The 19,927-nt window shown below is 35.3% G+C and overlaps 1 protein-coding gene across 1 annotated transcript; it reads right to left on the bottom strand.

The window, feature by feature from the left end:
* Positions 1-14,804: 14,804 nt before the first annotated feature.
* LOC149205820 (heterogeneous nuclear ribonucleoprotein 1-like) lies at positions 14,805-19,449 on the bottom strand. Its single transcript, XM_089395172.1, has 6 exons — positions 19,137-19,449; positions 18,974-19,014; positions 18,533-18,696; positions 18,351-18,447; positions 17,856-18,025; positions 14,805-17,587 (listed from the first exon to the last, which is right to left on the bottom strand). The coding sequence occupies exons 1-6, from the start codon at positions 19,271-19,273 to the stop codon at positions 17,069-17,071; spliced, it is 1,128 nt and encodes a 375-aa protein (XP_089251298.1). The 5' UTR covers positions 19,274-19,449; the 3' UTR covers positions 14,805-17,068.
* Between the last annotated feature and the right edge of the window lie 478 nt (positions 19,450-19,927).

Raw genomic sequence — 19,927 nt, forward strand, 5'->3', positions numbered from 1 at the left:
CTTGGCTACCTGCTTTGCAATTCGCACTCCTTTCTGGAATGCACGGTCCTGCCCACTGGTTCTACCCCTTCTACTGGAAATTTTGGATTTCCTCCAATGATGGATCTAGAAACCCTCTGAGAAAATCCCTCAGTGTGTGCAATTTCTAATCTTCCCATTGTTGATTCTACTCTGTGAATCTACTACAAAATCAACTACGCCCAGATCAAGAATTTTCCCTACGAAAATATTGATCTTCTTACCTGATGCCTGTTGGAATTACTCCCGAACAAATTCGAACTTTTCTAGCCACCTACCTCTATAAATCAAACCCTTGACTAGTAATTCGCACTACCTAGCTAGGCCCTCCGCGGACCTGGAAATCAAACTACCAAAATCCCTCTGAATTTGGATGATTTCCTTCTTGTCTCATCAAACTTGCTCTGATACCATGTGAAAATTCGCTTGAAATGCAACAACTGGAATTAATTCTTCTAATTGATAAAATTATGCAGTTTATTTTGTTACGACAAAATAATGAATTAATCACACTGTAATTTCTTCAAAATAAAAACGTTGCAGAAATAAAATGGAAACTGAGAAAATGCTCGCACACACGCAATAAAAATTTGAAACAATTATTTTTTGACAACTATCCCCGGAAAAAAACCCAATGCGGGAAAACCAGTGTAGCAGATGAGGGTTTTATTATTATGTGTCAGTGAAATTCCGAGTACAATCTATGGATGCCCAACTGACAATCTAATCAGTAGAATAATGTTGCCAAAATATATGCGAGGCAAATACCTCAAGACCACGCCTAACCGTGCTCCGACAACTGGAAAAACTAGTTGCTCATATAGCCTCTACATGAGCCTCTATGCAGTGCTTGTGCAAGCTCTACTCATAATTCTCTAGAACTGCTGGAAAGATGACGTCCTAGCTGACTCTACCTCTGGAAGTGACTCGCTTGGCCTCCTGGAGATTTTCCAGGCCAACTACAACTGAATCACCCTTCCTCTCAACAAAATCGATCTCCCTTTGAAGCTACATTAGGGGAATTTTGAGGTCTAAAATGGGCCTCCTAAGGAAATTATAAAATAATAATGGAAATAGAAAAATAAGATTAGATTACATCGTCAAAGTTTAAAGGGAAAAATGAAAAAACTATTTTTTCAACTCGTATTTTCAACTTATCTCCCTTTAGGTTTACTCAAATTTCGAGCGGCAACACTCGTTGGATGTAGAATTTTATTCCTCATCCAAAGAGTACCCATGTTGCATACTTTCGATGGACCCTGTTATACGAAAAATGAGAAATACATGAAAAATGTGTTTGCAATCATGTTTTTCATGTATTTCTCATTTTCGTGTAGCAGGGTCCATCGAAAGTATGCAACATGAGTACTCCTTGGATGAGGAATTAAATTTTGCATCCTATTAGTAATCCCGCTCAAAATTTGAGAAAAACATTAGGGAGATAAGTTGAAAATATGAGTTGAAAAAATAGTTTTATTATTTTATTATATTTAATCTTTTTACTTTTTTACTCCAAAAATGGTGAATCATCCCCCATGGTCGACATCATCAGCTTGAATCCTATTGGTTTTTATAAAGTTTATTTTGGTTGCACATTTTTCTTAGGAGGCCTATTTTAGACCTCAATATTCCCCTAATGTTTGCACAGGCTTTGCACATCCTCCATGGGAAATATGACCCTTCTGCGGCTGACTCTCTAGAATTGGAAAGCTTCCTCTAGAATCATTGTCTCTGCCCCTTTGCGTCCCTTCTGGCTCGAACTTTCTTTCTTTGCTCAACCTTTGTATTTGGATAGCTCGATCTGCTAAGGAACTTGCTCCCCAAGTGTGTTTTGCTCCAACCCCATCGACCTCCTCTTATAATCTCGAGCTGGATCACCAGCGGCCACAATTAAGTCCTTAGTGATGGATGAGATCATTTCTGAGTTGATACATGTGAGTTTCTGGAGAAATCTCACATTTCTCAATTAGTTGTTGTTAATTAATCATTTTCCCTAAGTTAGACTTAGGAATAAAATAATTATTGACTAATTAACTTAATTGAGTTGCTTCTAGGTGGGTTTTCCATAAACGATTTATGGGTTCTGGAGCTTTAGTGTTTCTAGGCCTCTCTAACCAAAGTCGAGACTAGAACACCATCCGATGGTACAAAAAACTAACATGGAGTGTTGTAGGATCACAATAAAGGAGAGTAGACCTTTGAAGAAGTTCCCAAACTATATGGCGCTAATACGTAGCATCATTGAAGAAGAGGTTTGGAGGAATGCCATGGTGGAGGGACATTGTTCCAAGGTAGAAGGAAAACTAGTTCCAGGAGGCTCTTCAAGAAGTTCCTTCCTCACTAATAAGGAGTGTGTATGTTTGTAACATCGAACAAGAACTTTCACACAAGTTTAATGTCGGACATGTTGAACTTGTTCAAAAAAAGAGGTCCTTTCTATATTGGAATTTTCTTCAATTAAAGTTAATTAGTAAAGTGAAGAGTCTTTTATTAGTGAGTTTATTAATGTCTAATATAATGAAAAGCACTTATATTAGTGACTTGTAAGTTCCACTCTCAATTGAGATTTAATATAAATCATTAATCTCATTTACAGGTTGGGGTTATGGATACTTGGTCATCAACTCAATGTTATAAAAGAAAGACAAAGTGAAAGAAAAAGATAGATATTGTGATACACAAAGAGTGTTAGAAAAACACAAGTGAGAGAGTGGTAAAGGATTTTCATTTAGTGTGCAAGTTCAAAAGGGAAAATATGGAACAATGTAAGCAACAAAAGGAGATCAACCCAACTCTTAGAAATTGAAGGGGTCATACATAGAAAGTGCAAAGGAAAGTTCAAGAGGTTGTACAACCTAGCGAAAGTGAAGGGTGATCATACAAATTTTTGGGACAGTTCTCAACAACAACTGGATGGGTTTTATAATAGATTTTGGCAAGGTTCTACAAGATGTATGATGCACGAGCACAACAAGGTTTCGTTGTATTTTTTTCTTATTCTTAGTGAGTTATTTTCCCAGTTTGGTATCGCTATAAGCATGGATTAATTTTAATGAAAATTCTAATATTTGAAGGGCAGAGTTTTTTGTGTATTTTAAAGATTTGTTTTTTGTAACTTTCATTGATATTTTATTTCCAATTAAATTTCTAGCAAATGTATTTTATTCTATGAGTTGAAGAATTCAATCTAAAATAATTTTTGAAATAAACATTTTAACAAGTGTGATCCAAGCACTATTCTGGTGTTTTGATTTTCTCATTGTACCCATAACCCGCAATTTTGCTTATTATTTCCTAAGAATTGTTGTGGAGCCTTCCTTCAATTCTAGTTGATGGTGTATAAATGATGTGAATGCTCTTAATCGAATGTCCCCCACAAATGGATTTGGATACCATCATATATCATGAAATAATAAAATTTCATATTGGTACAACTCATAAATAGATTTTTTTCACCTAGGCTATTAGCATCAAATGCCTCCCAAAAGGGGTCAATTGTTCTTAAACATCTAGGTCTTCCTTCAATTAATGTTTTCAATTGAAACTTCATATATATTTCCTATAAATGTTTGCAAAACTATATAAGGACCTACGAATTCAACACAACTTGTGCTAGATTTCTTAATTGTTTCTTCTGCTAGTTGAGATTTTCTACCTTAGCTTCTAATTTACAAAGTCTTCTTCTATCCTCTTTCCAATTATCCCATTTGATTCTACCAATAGCATAAAGTTACAACTCATTTCTCCCTGATTTCTTTGATGGTATGCATGTGTTCCTCTCATGGGATTACACCTTTTTCAATAAATTTGGCTATTGCTTGCCATCAAGCAACTTATGCTCTCAATCTTATGACTTCAAGAAAGTTAATATATTATGCTTCCTTAGTCTATACACTTGTTGAATGAACAATAAGTATAGATTCTATTCTAGAAATATTTTTAATACAATACTAAGTAGCATCTTGTGTAATAGTTGGTTTTTTAAAAATATTTACAACTAAGGTTTCTTCTAAAGTCATGACTAGGCCAACTTCCATTGGATCTACAATATTTTTGGCATAATAAATAAGATCATCATAAATATCCCTAGAGATCTATGTAATTATTTTATCATCTAAATTCATAAAATAAATAAATAAATAAATAATTCCATAATCTCATTAAAAAGTTCTTTAGTAATCTTATTATCGATTTTGATAATTGGTTAAATAGAAACTTCGTCAACAACTCCCTTACATTAGGGGAATTTTGAGGCCTAAAATGGGCCTCCTAAGAAAAATGTACAACCAAAATAAACTTTATAAGAATCAATACGATTCAAGATGATGATGTCAACCATGGGGGATGATTCACCATTTTTGGAGTAAAAAAAGTAAAAAGATTAAAAAATAATAAAACTTTTTTTTCAACTTATCTCTCTAAGGTTTTACTCAAATTTCTGGTGGGATTACTCGTTAGATGCAAATTTAATTCCTCATCCAAGGAGTACCCATGTTGCATACTTTCGATGGACCCTGCAACACGGAAAATGAAAAATACATGAAAAAACGTTATTGCAATCACGTTTTTTCATGTATTTTTCATTTTTCATGTAGCAGGGTCCATCGAAAGTAGGCAACATGGGTACTCCTTGGATGAAGAATAAAATTATGGATCCAGTGAGTGTTTCTACTCGAAATTTGAGTAAACCCATAGGAAGATAAGTTGAAAATACGAGTTGAAAAAATAGTTTTTTTCTTTTTCCCTCTAAAATTTGATGATGTAATCTAATCTTATTTTATTATCTCCATTATTATTTTATAATTTTCTTAGGAGGCCAATTTTAGACCTCAAAATTCCCCTAATGATATGATTATAGACATGACATCATCACCATGACTTACAAGACCCATAACAATAGCCATAGCAACATTTTCTTCTGCAATAACAACTATATCTCTAGGACCACACCTAAGAACAAGAAAATTTTCTTCACAAATTATTTCCAAAACAAATTCATCGAATAGCTTAATGCCATTAATATGTTGGGTAACAATAATTTGTTTTGAAGCATCAACATAATTTTTAACAAGTTTTGTAGTAAAAGTAGAACATTCATAGCAATATCATTAATAATAGTAGTAGCATCCAAATGATCAATACCAATCATTTATTTTATTGCTTGGTCACCTTCATGTGAAGTAGAAGATGACTAGACACATTCTTTGACGGCCTAAATGAATGTGTCTAATCCAAACTTGAACTTAAAGGTCGTTAACTTTTGTCAAGTAGCATGAAGTTTATGTTGCGAAATCCTAATTTCCTTTTTAAATTTTTGATTCAGCTTGCAAAGTGTCCTATAACAAAGACTTAGATGATCTTACTTGGCACCACAATAATCTTTCTCTAAGTTGACTTAGGGGCCACTAGGGCTTCTTCAACTTCCTTTGGAAAGTTACATTTTATACTATCTAGCAAATTCTCCATAGATTCAAGAGAAGAATGAATTCTAGCATGACACCTATGGAGAATTGACCACAAAGACAAAGTGAAAGAAAAAGACAGATATTGTAACCACAGAGTGTTAGAAAAACACAAGTGAGAAAGTGGTCATGCGTGTCATTCTAGACCTAGTCCTCCTCTTAGGATAGGATGAAATAACAACTCCTTTAGAGTTCCCTTTTTCTAGTGGATGGTTTAGCTTCAACTTAAGGTTTGATATAAGGGTTTCTTCCTCAATTGGACATGTTGTGAATTCATATCCTATGTATGTTTCTCCTATTGTTTGAATTTCATCACCCTCTTTCTCTCCTATGTGTAATTATGTCTAAACTTCCTCTACATACCCCGCTTGATTTTTTGTTGCTAATTCTTCATCTTCTATTGCGCGTTTGATTTCTTCCACAACATGGATTTCATCTACTCTCCGGGGTTGTGGCTACCCTTACGGGTGCTTGCAACAATGTTTCCCAAGTACAAGGTGTATGGGAAATAATTTCCAATATAAGTCATTTAATTAAACAATGGTGAGTGATGCTAGTAACCATATTCAAGCTTAACATGGCATAATAAGCCATAAATTGCAAAGAACAAAGTAGAAAATAGAACATATTCACTAACAATTTATGCCATAAATGATTTAGGAGCTTAAAATGATATCCAAACAAAAGATTGTGTTGATCCTCAAATGTAATGTACTTCTATAGGAAATATGGAACTTCATCCTAGGGTCTTAGGAGCGAAATCCTTTTTACTCCCCTCCCTCCATCCTCAACCCTATTATATAACAATAAAATCAACTTGCCCCTTATTATAGGTCACTCTATGTTTGAACCACCTCTCGCCAGTTTTGGGAAGCTTGGTTACTTTGGAAACAGTTTTTTCGACCATTTCAACATTGAGTCCTGATATCATAGAAATAAATAGCCTCAATACAAGGGTCAAAACCCTACAACCATTTAAAATATGCCAACCAAACTACATCCCTAAAGATTAGTGGGAATTTAGGTTGATTGCACAATTTTACCTATGTTCTGTTCCAAGTAGTGGCACTTAGTTATAGAAAATAACATAGCAAGTAAAATGGGTACAGTAAGAAATTGTAGGACAAACAAGGTGAGACAAGTATCAACATGCAACAACAATAAGGTCATAAATGGAAAAAGTTGTGAAGTAAGTGATAACTTAGAGAATAATGCCAAAAATATATATGATGGAAGTACATGTGATGAAACTAGCTACAAAGTGGAGGAGTAAATGGCAATGATAACTAGGCCAATGAAAAAACATCTTCTCATGGGAAAGGACTAGTATTCTACTTCATGATTAACAAGTTAGCAAGGGTGGTTTTATGTACTAATTAATCATAGTTGTCATATTAATTGAGAATCTAAAACATCCTTTTGAGAATCATACCTTCATACTTACTAGTAGCATTAAATGTGATGGTAGCATTGAAGTAATGTGACCACATCCATGACATTTATAACGAGTGAGACAACACGAACAATATGAATTAGCAACAAATGACAAACAAATAGAAAGAGTGATGATCCTAGCAACTAATGGGACAAAATAAGATGTGGGGTTCCGTAGAAAGGGTTGTATCAGTTTGCATAGATCCATGAGAAAGGTTTATTGTAGTAGGTTTATTTCAGCTATGTTATGTATATTTTGCTACTCTATGAGACTTGTATACTTTTGCTTATGTATTGCCATGTGGGTTGGTTTTTTTCCATCATGACACTAGAAGCTACTAAATAAATTTTATTTTTGTTATGGTTAATCTCTTGCTATGTCAAAGAGATATAGTGGACACAATGATATCTTTTGATTTTATAGTGTCATGAGCACATGCAAATGTAATTTTGTTTATATAAATAAAATTAATTTTTTCTTCAGGGAAAAAAAAAATCCATGGGAAAGGTGGCAAATATTCACAGCAATTGACGTAGTAGGAAAAATCAAAGAATTGGCAGCAATCTTTGGAAATGATTCACGATAATGAAAACATTTGTATCAATGTGGGAATAGAACAAAGTCTAGCAACCTATAGTAAAAAGTGACTTGTAGCGAAAAAAACCCCAATGAGAAATTCAAACTACATTTGTCCAATTGTGCCCCAAAAAAACTTTCAAGAATTAGGAATTTTTTTAATTATTCTTTAATTATTCACAAAATCATGTTTTAAAAAATAGAGGTAGCATAGTCGTTGTACAAACAATCTCCAATTTTGAACAACTAGAAAGATCTTTCATAAGGCACCTTTAGATTATGGCCTCTGATATAGCCTCATTAGATATAACAAGTTGTCCCATCCATTGGTAACTGTCACAACTTCTTTCATACTTCTTAGCATCTTGAATAATGTTAGGCAAATAATAACCTAGATGCTACACCATGTGAGATCATTTTATCAATAAGTTCCCTCCACAAGGTTATCATGACAATCTTTTATGATCTCATTAATCCCATCCCTCTTGAACATGACATCGAATTATGAAATATGGCCCTATGCAAAAGAGGCAACCTTGAACCCAACGGTACATTGCACTTTATTTGATAATGTTTACTGTTTCTTTAGTGAGAGATGTGATGGAAATTTTCTTACAGCCAAATAGTTAACAATGTCTAAAAACCATGGTGTGTTAATAGATATGTGAATAGATCTTCATTAGGAAAAGTATCTTCAAAATGAATGACTTTGCTATTTAAGTATTAGGGAATTACGCAGTGCATTATATTAGATATCATTTTTGGGATTCCACTGCGTTAAGTAAGTCATTCACGTATGACCATTTCCATGAGAGGTAGTCATAACTGACTAATTTCTCATGATTTTTGAATAGTTCACTTAGCACTCATTTCATCAGGTGATGCTCACAGGGGTGAAGAAGTGGGATTGAAACTAGTGAAATGAATCACATAGTGTCAATCATCACTTTCGGGGCTTGCACCCGGTAACCAGGACTACCCAGGAGGTCACTCATTCTAGATCGCCTCTGACTCAAGCGCGCTTAACTGTGGAGTTTTCACCACAAACCCCATTTGCAAAACCTTAACAAGTATTGCGCCTCAAGAACCATTCAAGAAGAGATCCCCTTACTCTTTTTGAATTTAAGTATTAGGGGGTTTACACAATGCATTATATTAGATATCATTTTTGAGATTCAACTGCGTTAAGTAAGTCATTCACATATGACCATTTCCATGAGAGATAGTCGTAACTGACTAATTTCTCATGATTTTTGAATAGTTCACTTAGCACTCATTGCATCGAGTGATGCTCACAGGGGTGAAGAAGTGGGATTGAAACTAGTGAAATGAATCACATAGTGTCAATCACCACTTCCAGGGCTTGCACCCGGTAACCAGGACTTCCTGGGAGGTCACCCATCCTAGATCACCTCTGACTCAAACGCGCTTAACTGTGGAGTTTTCCCCACAATCAAAGCCCACTTAGCTTGCTACCCCATTTGCAAAACCTTAGCAAGTATTGTGCCTCATGAACCATACAAGAAAGGAGGTCAACAACAACATACTCTTTTCTTGACTAAACTCATATAATAGTAATAACCACAAGTGATATCAAACTCCTATAACAATAATAACCACCTAATTATTCTACCATTAGCAATTTGTTTGTTCATTAAATAATGAATGATGGAATGATCAATGTGTAATGCAAGATCCCTAGTCATATAGTGTTGAAATGTATTTATAGAATACACTAGTACAAAAAACTCCTTTTCAAACACTATACAATCTAGATATACAGGAGTAATATTTTTCCTAATGAAATGGCATAAGGTTCTACCTAAGGCATCCATTCATATGAAATGGCGAAGACCAATTTAGTCCCTGTAAATTTGGTGCCACAAAGAAATTTTCTTTTAAATCTTCAAAAGCATAATGACATTGGTTAATTCAAGAAAATTATACATGTTTAGAAAAGAATGCAAACATAAGGAATGCAGTTTTGGTAAAATCTTCATAAAGTGATGATAATAACCATCATGTCCTAAAAACCTTTGAACACATTTTTGAACAGAGATATCCAATATTGTTTTGATTTTTCTTTGATCCAACTTGATTCTAGCAAGTGAAATATAAACAACAAACTTTCTATTATAAAAAAGTTGTTTACATACACCTCCCTATGATAGGTTACAAGCTTAATTCTCCTCGACACCCTTTGGGGTTAGGCTCTAATATGAGTTGGCGGGACTAATCCCTTCGGGATCTACCCAGCACTGTTTCTGTAGGTGTAGCAATCACTAATCTCCGGAGTCTATGAACCACATCAAAAAAAATTGTTTACATTTACAAAATGAGTCTCGATATGCTTCACATCCCTCATATATGCTATAATTTCTATTTTGACAGAGATTTCCACTATCCTATTCTTTGATATCCCTATAAACCCAAAAACTGTCTACTTAATCATGTTATGAATTGTCACAAAATTTGGCTAATTCAAAGAACTATAATGTCCAAGACCTATTCTTTTAGTTATTAACATGTGACATTTTTCATGGATGATGCATAAATTTGTTCTGATGCATTAAATGAGCACTCTCTCTAAGTTTAACAAGGCTTTTTTAAATGTGTTACACTTATACCCACTAAACCCATCAAGGAAATGAAATACTTCAGAGTTGCTAAAGTGTCAAGGACTTCATCAAAGGGTAGAGGAAAATGGTCTTTGGAAGTAGCTTTATTCAACTCTATATAATCTACATCCATTCTCCACTTCCTATTTTTCGTAGGAACCATAACAGTGGGTGAAACCCATTAACAATTATATAGGATAAACAAAAATTTACATTCAACTTTTGTAACTCTTCCTTTGTTGGCTTGCACATTATCGGGTTCATTCAACATTGAGGTTGTTAGAGAAAGCAAAAATTATCCCCAATAAAAATATTACGAGTACAAAAATTAGGGTGAATTCCCTTCATATAAATATATTACCATGTAAATGCATTTGCATGCTTTTATAACAACTCAATGAACAATTGCTTTTGCAAATTTCCTTGTATAAGATTGATGTTGAATGTTTTTCAAACTTATTTCTATTGACACATTATTTGTTGTTAGACATGCAAGGCATAGATAAGCAAGCATATGGTTAGTCATCTTTTACATCAAATATTGAATGTCCTTTCACTAACATTCACACAACATTATTAGGGTGTGAATGAAGATCAATTATAGCATCACATATGATATCCTAAACTAATTTTCTAGTTGAGGATTGATGTTGAGTATTTTCCGAGACTAATTTTTATTGGCATATTAATTGTTGTTTGAGATGCATGGTAGGAATAAGCAAATGTATGTTTACATTCATCCTTTGCAACATATATTGAATTTCATTCCACTAGGATTCATGTAACATTATTAGTTTGTGAATCAAGCTCAATTATAGCATCACAACTCAATTGTGTAAGTGGATTGGGTTTCTTTATTATTCATATTAGATGTGGGTTGCATAAAGAGTTGCAGTCTTTATGGAGGATTGGTATTAGGCAATTGTAATTGTTTTGTTGCTAAGGCAATTGGAATTATTGTTGGGGAAATTGTAGAGCTTGTGGGCCATTGATAATTCTAGGTTGGATGAGGTGGATATTCATGCCAAGACACAAAAGGATACCTAGATTGAAGACCATATTGCATTTGCTAATTATTCCAAAAAGCAAAAATTTCCTCACAATGGTCTCTTGTCATGCAGTAGTCTTGATATTTATTGAGGAATGCTTGTATGTGGGTTGCATGAATAGTTGTAGTCTTTATGGAGGATTATGGAGGATTGGTATTAGGGCAGTGGTAATTGTTTTGTTGCTAAGGTAATTGGAATTATTGTTGGGGAAATTGTAGAGCTTGTGGGCCATTGATAATTCTAGGTTGGATGAGGTGGATATTCATGCCAAAACACAAAGGGATACCTAGATTGAAGACCATATTGCATTTGCTAATTATTTCAAAAAGCAAAAATGTCCTCACGATGGTCCCTTGTTATGCAATAGTCTTGATATTTATTGAGGAATGCCCGTATCATCCCCATATATGATGCTCTACATGCCCAAATCCCATCAACTTGGGGAGAGTTGAAATATTTAATGAGGTAGAACAAAATTTCATTTATTGAGCATTTGTAATATGGACACACCATTGAAATTGAGGGGAGTTGGACACTTATTCTTTATGGGTGCAAAAGGGTTCACAAGGGGTGGTGTCTCCACCGCTCTTGATTATTGAGTAAATTGGTCCTTTAGAGTATGTTGGTTCATCAATGAATCACCTTTACTCTGTGTTATCTATTTCAACCCTTTTAATGTTTTCCCCAAAACAATGATGTAAAACATGAAATATTGCTTGAATACTTAATTAATAGTTCATTAATGAATCACCTTTACTCTGTGTTATGTATTTCAACCTAGATAACTTTTTTAAGACTTCCAATGCTTTCCCAAAACAATGATGTCAAACATGAAATGTTGCTTGAATACTTAATTAATTTATTGAAGCATTGTGAATGATATATGCACGAAAAATTAAACATTGACCAATTTTATGTCGTTCCACTTTCAACTATAAATTCAGACATCAAACTTTAGTTATATGCGTATGAAAACAACCAATTCTAAGAAACAAACAAAATGTCCCTCCTATAAACTGGGGTAACCTGGGGATTTGGTTGGGCAAGGAACAAAAGCATCTTCCAAGACGCCTCAACTGCTATTAATTAATTGGTTAGGCAAGGAACAAAGACATCTTCCAAGACACCTCCTCGACTCCTCTCCTTCCTTAATAGGAGCTGAGTGTGCTTCAATTTACTCTTTACTCCCTACCCCATCTACTATTAAGCCATCTTGGATCATTAGAGAGGAACAGAGAAACCCTCTCATTTCTTGGACATATTTTGATGTTGCATCAGGATGCACAGAACAGATGGGGGCAAGGTTGGTATTATATTTAAATGATCAAAATTTTCAAGGCTTCAGATGGCTTGGGTGTGGGATCTAACAATTTCGCAGAAATACAATCTTTGAAACTTTTATTATTGCTGGATTGGGTAAATAGGGATTGATTCAGTGTAAAATGCTGGATTGGGTAAATAGGGATTGATTCAGTGCAAATCATCGGTGCCTCCTTAAATGTTGTTAAGGAGTTTAATGAATATCTTTACCACATATACAAGGAGCGGAATACAGAGGCAGATCTCCTTTCTAAAGAGGGTCTCTTGTTGTTAAGGAGTTTAATGAATATCTTCACCACATATACAAGGAGCGGAATACAGAGGCAGATCTCCTTTCTAAAGAGGGTCTCCAACAAGATCTGGGCTCATGGAGAATAAATGAGACAGAAGATGGGAGGACCCTCAGCCGCCTATATCAGATGATCTTGGGTTTTTTTCTTATCACAAGTGTCTGGCTGCTTCAATCTACTTTATTTACATGGTAGATCCATCTCAATCTACTTTATTTACTTGGTAGATCCATCAGAGATGGACACGGCTTTTTGCTTGATATCACTTAATTTTGGGGGACTTTTGGACATAATGGAAACTGTATGTATAAACAGTTAATATCTATCGGATGTTTTCTCCGATAAATGGGGAGGCTCATCTATCGGTTTTTGGTATTTTTTGGTCATGATTTTTTAGTAACACAATTCTTCTAATTTTGTTATTTGTTACACGGTGTTGAACTGTGTTTTTTCTCTATGTAAAAACACAGTTTTCAGGAATGCTTTAAGCATCTACAGCTGTAACTTTTTATTAAGTTGGTAAAAAGTTCGATTTTATTCCAGTACATTAATATATATATATATATATATAGCCAGATTATATTAATAAATATATATATATAGCCAGATTATATTTGTGCATGTACTAAATATTATAAATGAAGGTAAATTACAAAGTTAATGTGATTAAATCATTGGTCAAATTAATAAAATATAGCGCACATCCAACAGAAGTATTGGAGTGAGGAAAACCCCAACAAATTCAAAGACAGTGAAACTAAACACAAAATCCCTGTTCACATCGATCTAACATATGGAACACACGGCCAACGATTTTGATCGAGTACAACATTCAACCAATGATTTTGATCAACTACAGTATTTAACCATGAATGACAGTAAAGAAAAACCATTTGTTATTGATTTTATCACATATACCAAAAATTCATTTGTTATAATCACGTTTGGGGCTTGACAGTGATTAACTTTCACTGTCTACTTGAATCACTTTTGGAAGTCCATTTTCCAAAAAAAATCCACTTCCACACAAACTTGAAGGTGACTCCACCTCTCCATAAATAGTTGAATTGCTTCAGAAAGGTCACTCCAGATTCTCAATTTTTATTTCAGCTTGAGAAGTCTTATCGCCAATGGTCTTGAGAGGCTCTTTAGCCCAGAAAATCGCAAAGAGGTGGGTAAGACCCAAATAGGGGCCGGACCAATAATTTCCATGTTCACCATACCATATTCATATCAACAATCCCCTGGATCCCATGAAATATGAACCTTTCCACAATAAACTAGATCGGTAAAAATTCTCAATGTTCTACGACCCATGCTGAACTGAGTAAAAATTCTCAATGTTCCACGACCCATGCTGAACTGAGTAAAAATTCTCAATGTTCCACGACCCATGCTGAACTGAGGGCAGCAGTGCCAAAGGCCAGTGAACCTAAAATTTTCCGCTGACGAATGCCTTTGTCCCCTGTAATAATTTTTCGCTTAAATAAAAGCTGAACCGACAGCGGCTTAACATGGCTTCTTGCAAGCCTCCAAACAGCAAACCACCAACGGATCGAACCTCTGATCTCAGATGGCAACAACGAAAAGCTCTGATTGGCCATAGCGAGGGAGAACCCTAGGCCGCAGCAGGGGCGCATCCTGGTTTCCTCCATGAGACTTTTTCTGTCCAGTGCCCATTTTCATTATTAATGACGTAAATTTTTAAAACAAGTACAAAAAGGGACACATGACCAGCCATTTTTTGTTAAAAACAATAATAATACTAATTAAATGACAATTTAGCATAAGAACACATGACAAGTCAATTTTTGGATAATGAAACATCCAGTTCCATTTTTACGATTGGACAGACACAATCTGACATTCTTGAATTTAGATACAAAGGGTATAACATTTTTCGAAAGCAAAGCTTGATGGCACATTTTACAATGTTTGTGTGATATCAAACATGTAATGTTACACCGAAAAAGCAAAAATCTAACAAAACAACTCTCAAACTTGCAACTCAGTAATATATCGGTTCAGTTACTTACCAGCATCATACTACTTTTCGACTCCACCGTCCTATCTCATTCATTTGCAGCACGGACGTCTTTGACACTAATAGTGTTGATAACAAGCCCATTCATTTGCAGCACGGACGTCTTTGACACTAATATAGTGTTGATAACAAGCCCATTAGGGAATCCACCATCAAAACTTTTTATAAGAGAAATTGACGACTACCTATGTAAATGGGGAGAGAGACTGCTGCAAAACATAAAAACAAAACTTAGACTCGGATACAATTAGAAATGTCACCATCCCCCACGGTAAAAGTTCCTAAAAGTACTGCGTAAAGAACAAATAAACAGGCTTAATGAGCAAACCAACCTACATCAAAAAAACAGAAATTTAAGCACGAACGGAATAAAAGTTCACATTCAGCAAAATTATAAATACCTGCCACTTTCCATGACAACAGCCCGTAAGACAACCAAATTTGAGCCATTCTAATCACAATTCAATATATTACTCATTACACTTATCTAATCCCACAGAACCGGCCCAAAAAAGGGCTTTGACCAAATATGGTTGTCAGAAGTCCATACCATACCATAAAAATAGTATAGCAGATGATGTTTCAACAGAGACTAAACCAAGGCACCTGATTACACCAAAATCTAGGCTCGTAAGAGAAACTAAACCTGATCTAGAATATTGTCCTTAGACTGTACAGCTCTCCACAGAACTCTACTATCATTATCCTCGTCTCTGTATATCTGTACCAATATACTTCAAAGTATCAAATGGCCTATCCTCTAACCTGCAGTTTAACTATGCTTTATAAGAAAACAGAATCCTTTCACAAAGATAAATCACAAAAAGATTAAAGCCCATACAACAAAGTTTGAGCCATTCTAACCTATTTCACCAAAAGACTATATACTGCAAAACAATGCACAAAATGAATAACATTTTTTTTCACACTAAATACATTATAATCACGACACTGCAACAATCCTATTCTACAACTCCCAAAATAGGCTTCATTCAAATTCTATATTCCAAAAACTAATCTAGGAACCACTAAATCCTTTTGCAAAAGATGTTTCAATCTAAACTAAAAGCATAGCACCTGCAACACTAAAATCTAGGCTTTAGGGAAGAACTAACCCTGATCTAGTATCTCGTCCTCTCCTCTGATATCTAGTACCATTATGCCCAATGCTTTGAAGTACGGGAGACCCGTCCTCTAACCTGCAGATTTAGCTACAAGAAAACAGAAATCTTCTTCAAGTAGATAAGATAACAACCTATGAGCCCTTGAGGGCATTGGAGAGATTGCTAATTTTAACAAATGTTATCCACGGCAAAATGCCACATTGTGGTTCCGGGAGAAAATCGCTCCAAAACCTGTAAATATCATTTACTACAATACAAACAAATATCCTCCAAAGTATCAACTCGACTTCAGAGAATTCAGATATGAAAACACTTGTAATTGCACATAGCAATATCTCTTTGTAAATAAGTTCGACAAAATCGAATCTAATTGAGATTTCTTATTACTGCAATTAATGAATTAAATTAAAATTGCATATTCATAACTATAAGAATAACAAGATGTTGAAAGACAGTAGTATCCAACGAAATCCAGGAAATATTCACCAAAATGTTACAACCTAGTTAATTATAATTAAGCTAAATTCAATTAACATTAAGTGAAGTGAATAGTGTCTAGCAGTTAACAATAGAAATATCAGTTAAAACGCTACAGAAATGAACCTAAAATATAACTGCAATTCATAGTTAAATACGACAAAAAGAATACATCTGATTCTCCAAAAAAAAAAAAAAAAAATTAAAAACTTACAATGTAAATATCTAGAAATGCTTAGATCTCTACAATTGTCTTTTCGTTATTTAAGAACTACAGATAAGAATAACAAGATGGAAAAAGACAATTGTATCCAACCAAAAACAGGTATTATTCACCAAAACGCTATAATGTAGTAAATTATAATTAATTAAAATCAATTAACATTGACTGAATTGTGTCTCGAGACAATCTAGTAGTCCACAATAGAAATACAGAACTACTCAGACGTTTGAACGCTGCAGAAATGAACCTTCAAATACATCGCAAGCAAATAAAACAGCAATTCATGGTTACAGATGACAAAAATAGTATATTTGTGTCTCAATAAACTAAAATCCTACAGAGTAAATATCTAGAAATGCTTAGAGCTCTAAAGCTCACTTCGGTATCTGCCGCCAATAGCTATTGCTTAGGTAGATTCCAATGCCGATTGTTCTACCTGGCATATGGGTGATATCGTCCATTGGTACTACCCCCATAGGCTCCCCTGCCACTCCCATAAGCACCACCACTGCCGTAAGCACCACCAACACGTGATGAGTCAAAGCTGCCGCCATAACCACTATCACCATAGGCACCATAACCATCACCTCCACCTCCATAACTACCAATCATCCCACTGCCATACCCACCAAACCCTTCGCCATAAGTCGCAGGACGAACTCCATAACCACGGGAAGGATCTTCTTCATAGCCTCCTGAGCTGCCAACCCCATAACCTCCATAACCCCTACCATATTCAGAACCTCCATACTCACCATACCCTCCAGGCCTACCGCCATAACCTCCTGCTGACATATACTGGTTGTTGCCATAACCTGCCCCTCCAAACCCACTATAACTATCTCTGAAGCCCCCAACTCCACCAGGCACGTAGGGAGGCCTACTATCAATCCCATAAATAGGAGCAGCGTCAGACAAGGGTTTCTTGGGTTCAGCCTTCTTGATCTCCACCTACAAAATTTAATTCAAAACCTAGATTATGTATAGTATTCAAAACGTATGGGACTAACTAACCTATCATAGTTGAAATAACGTGGTAAATCAATAGGAATCAGCCTAAAGATAACGAAGTCTAACCAAGTGCTGACCTTTCTGCGGAAGTCCTAATCTATCCACTACATCTCGCCCAACAACATATATAATAAATGGCCCAATAAGAACATGAAACAAGGATATATGACCACATAAAACTAACCAAGAAGACAAACTCAGAAAATACCTGCTTTCCACCTAGCTCAATCATTTTGCCTTGGGATATGATTTCTTCAACAACCTGCTCACTGTCAAAAGTGATAAAACCAAAACCCCTGGACTGCCCAGTGCTTCGATCTCGCATGATCTGATGTTCTACAACTTTGCCAAATTTCGTGAAGTAGTCCTTGAACTCATCTGTACCATGCAAAAATTCTACTTAGCCTGTATTCAGTTTAAGCTATCCCATTAAAGCAACTACACGTAGTTGTACCAGAAAATACAACGCAACCGATTGCCACGATAGACTTTTAAAGAGACGAAATTTAGTCTGACAACAACTCTCCTACATACCCAACCCCCAAAGATCACAATGCCTAAAGAAAAATAAGCTACAGGTGGACTGCTATAATAAACGCACTATCACAGCCTTATCAGCAAACTTTTACCCTCACTCAACGATGAAATCCTTTAACTGAAGATAAATCTTAAACAAATGATTAGCTAGTTGTATTGAACCTACCTTCAGTAATAGAAGTGGGTATACCGCCCACAAAAATCTTTTTCGTCTTTGGACCCTTGGATGTATTACCTCTTGGAATGGTTCTTTTGATTTCCACCTGAAAATCAATCCTCCAGAATAAGTATTTCAAACAATTAAAATAAGGTGAAAGACACCATACTAAACATGATGATGAGTGTTACCGTTTTGCCATCAAGGACGTGCTTGTCCTCTATAACCTTGTCCACCACAGAGGGGTCAGCATAAGTCACAAACCCAAATCCCCGAGGCTGGCCCGAGAGACGGTCTCTCATTATAACGGAGTCGGTTAGTTCCCCATACTTACTGAAATGCTTTGTAAAAGCAGCTGCAGGTCATCCAATATAGTCTCGTTAAAACCCTTGAGAAGAAACTCAAGAATACAGTTAAACACAAGACACAGCAAATAAAAACCCCATCAAAAACATTGAAACAAAATTATCATGATACACTCCCACTGAGAGACTCGCCAATTGTAATTTCGCGTAAATAACCCTATGAAACAGTTTATGGCATAGCGTACAAAAAACACCTCCAAAACACTGTGAACCCTGGGAAGAACAATACAAAAATACATGGAACCCTTGAAGGGTAGAAATACACACCTGTAGTCGTACTCTTTGAAAGACCACCGATAAAGATTTTTCTGACAAAGAGAATACACAAACAGACACTTTGAATAAATTCGCCTACATTTAACCCTCTAAACTTGAGGAAAAATGAACACGCATAATTACTTATGTCAATGCTAAAAGCTTAAGGACTCACCCTGGACTGGAATCCTCTCTAGAAGTAGCATTGTTCTTGTCTTCCTTCTGGTCATCTGCAACGTTTTCTTCGTGTTCCGCATTGTTATCCTCAGTAGGATGCACATCCTGTGTTTTCTGGTCCTTTGAAGAATCCATGGGGACGAAATAACACACCACCGGAGAGAAGAAAAGCCGAAAAGCTCTTTAGATCTCGCAAAAAGGGCAGACAATACTAAGAATATCTGAAAACCCTAACAACCCTAGATGCGGTTACAAAAGCGTTGTATAACAAAAGGGGGATTTTGCTAGGGAGAAGCACTTCTAACCCGGTATGATTAGTATTTATACACAATTACAACCAAAGCGACCCTCTCTCTTAACATTCCTGGTCCCTTAGATGATAGTGTAAGGGAGTTGGAAGTTTATTTTTGCTACGTAATGGTGGAAATTTAATTCGGTGGTTTTGGAGTTTAGATATTCATGGTTTATTATGTTTACTACGTAATGGTGGAAGTTTAATTGGGTGGTTTTGGAATTTAAATATTCATGATTTATTATATTTATTATATTTGTATATTTAGGTTAAGAGTATGTGTTTTTTCCTAAGAGGTTATAGGTTCAAAATCAGAGGGGTAGAGTATGTATGCCTTCGTAGACTTAGTAATCAAATTGTGGATCAATGTTTATTTTTATGTTTTTTTTAATCATCAACATAATAAGGTAGTCGTGGAGCACAAGGTAGTGGTGAAATGTGTGAGCAATGCATATGTATGTCGACCAAATCTCATCCCATGTGTTTTAAGTCTTATG

The sequence above is a fragment of the Pinus tabuliformis genome, chromosome 1_2 (genome assembly GCF_031772625.1).
Source record: "Pinus tabuliformis cultivar Carrire ecotype Pingquan chromosome 1_2, CPIR1, whole genome shotgun sequence".
In the NCBI taxonomy this organism is placed as follows: Eukaryota; Viridiplantae; Streptophyta; class Pinopsida; order Pinales; family Pinaceae; genus Pinus; species Pinus tabuliformis.

Excerpts from the sequence above, each read along its gene's own strand:
- LOC149205820 (XM_089395172.1), bottom strand. The coding sequence starts at position 19,273 with ATGGATTCTTCAAAGGACCAGAAAACACAGGATGTGCATCCTACTGAG. Across the intron at positions 18,697-18,973 it reads TTCAAAGAGTACGACTACAG|CTGCTTTTACAAAGCATTTC; the intron begins GTGTGTATTTCT and ends GATGACCTGCAG. Across the intron at positions 18,026-18,350 it reads ACCCACTTCTATTACTGAAG|ATGAGTTCAAGGACTACTTC; the intron begins GTAGGTTCAATA and ends TGCATGGTACAG.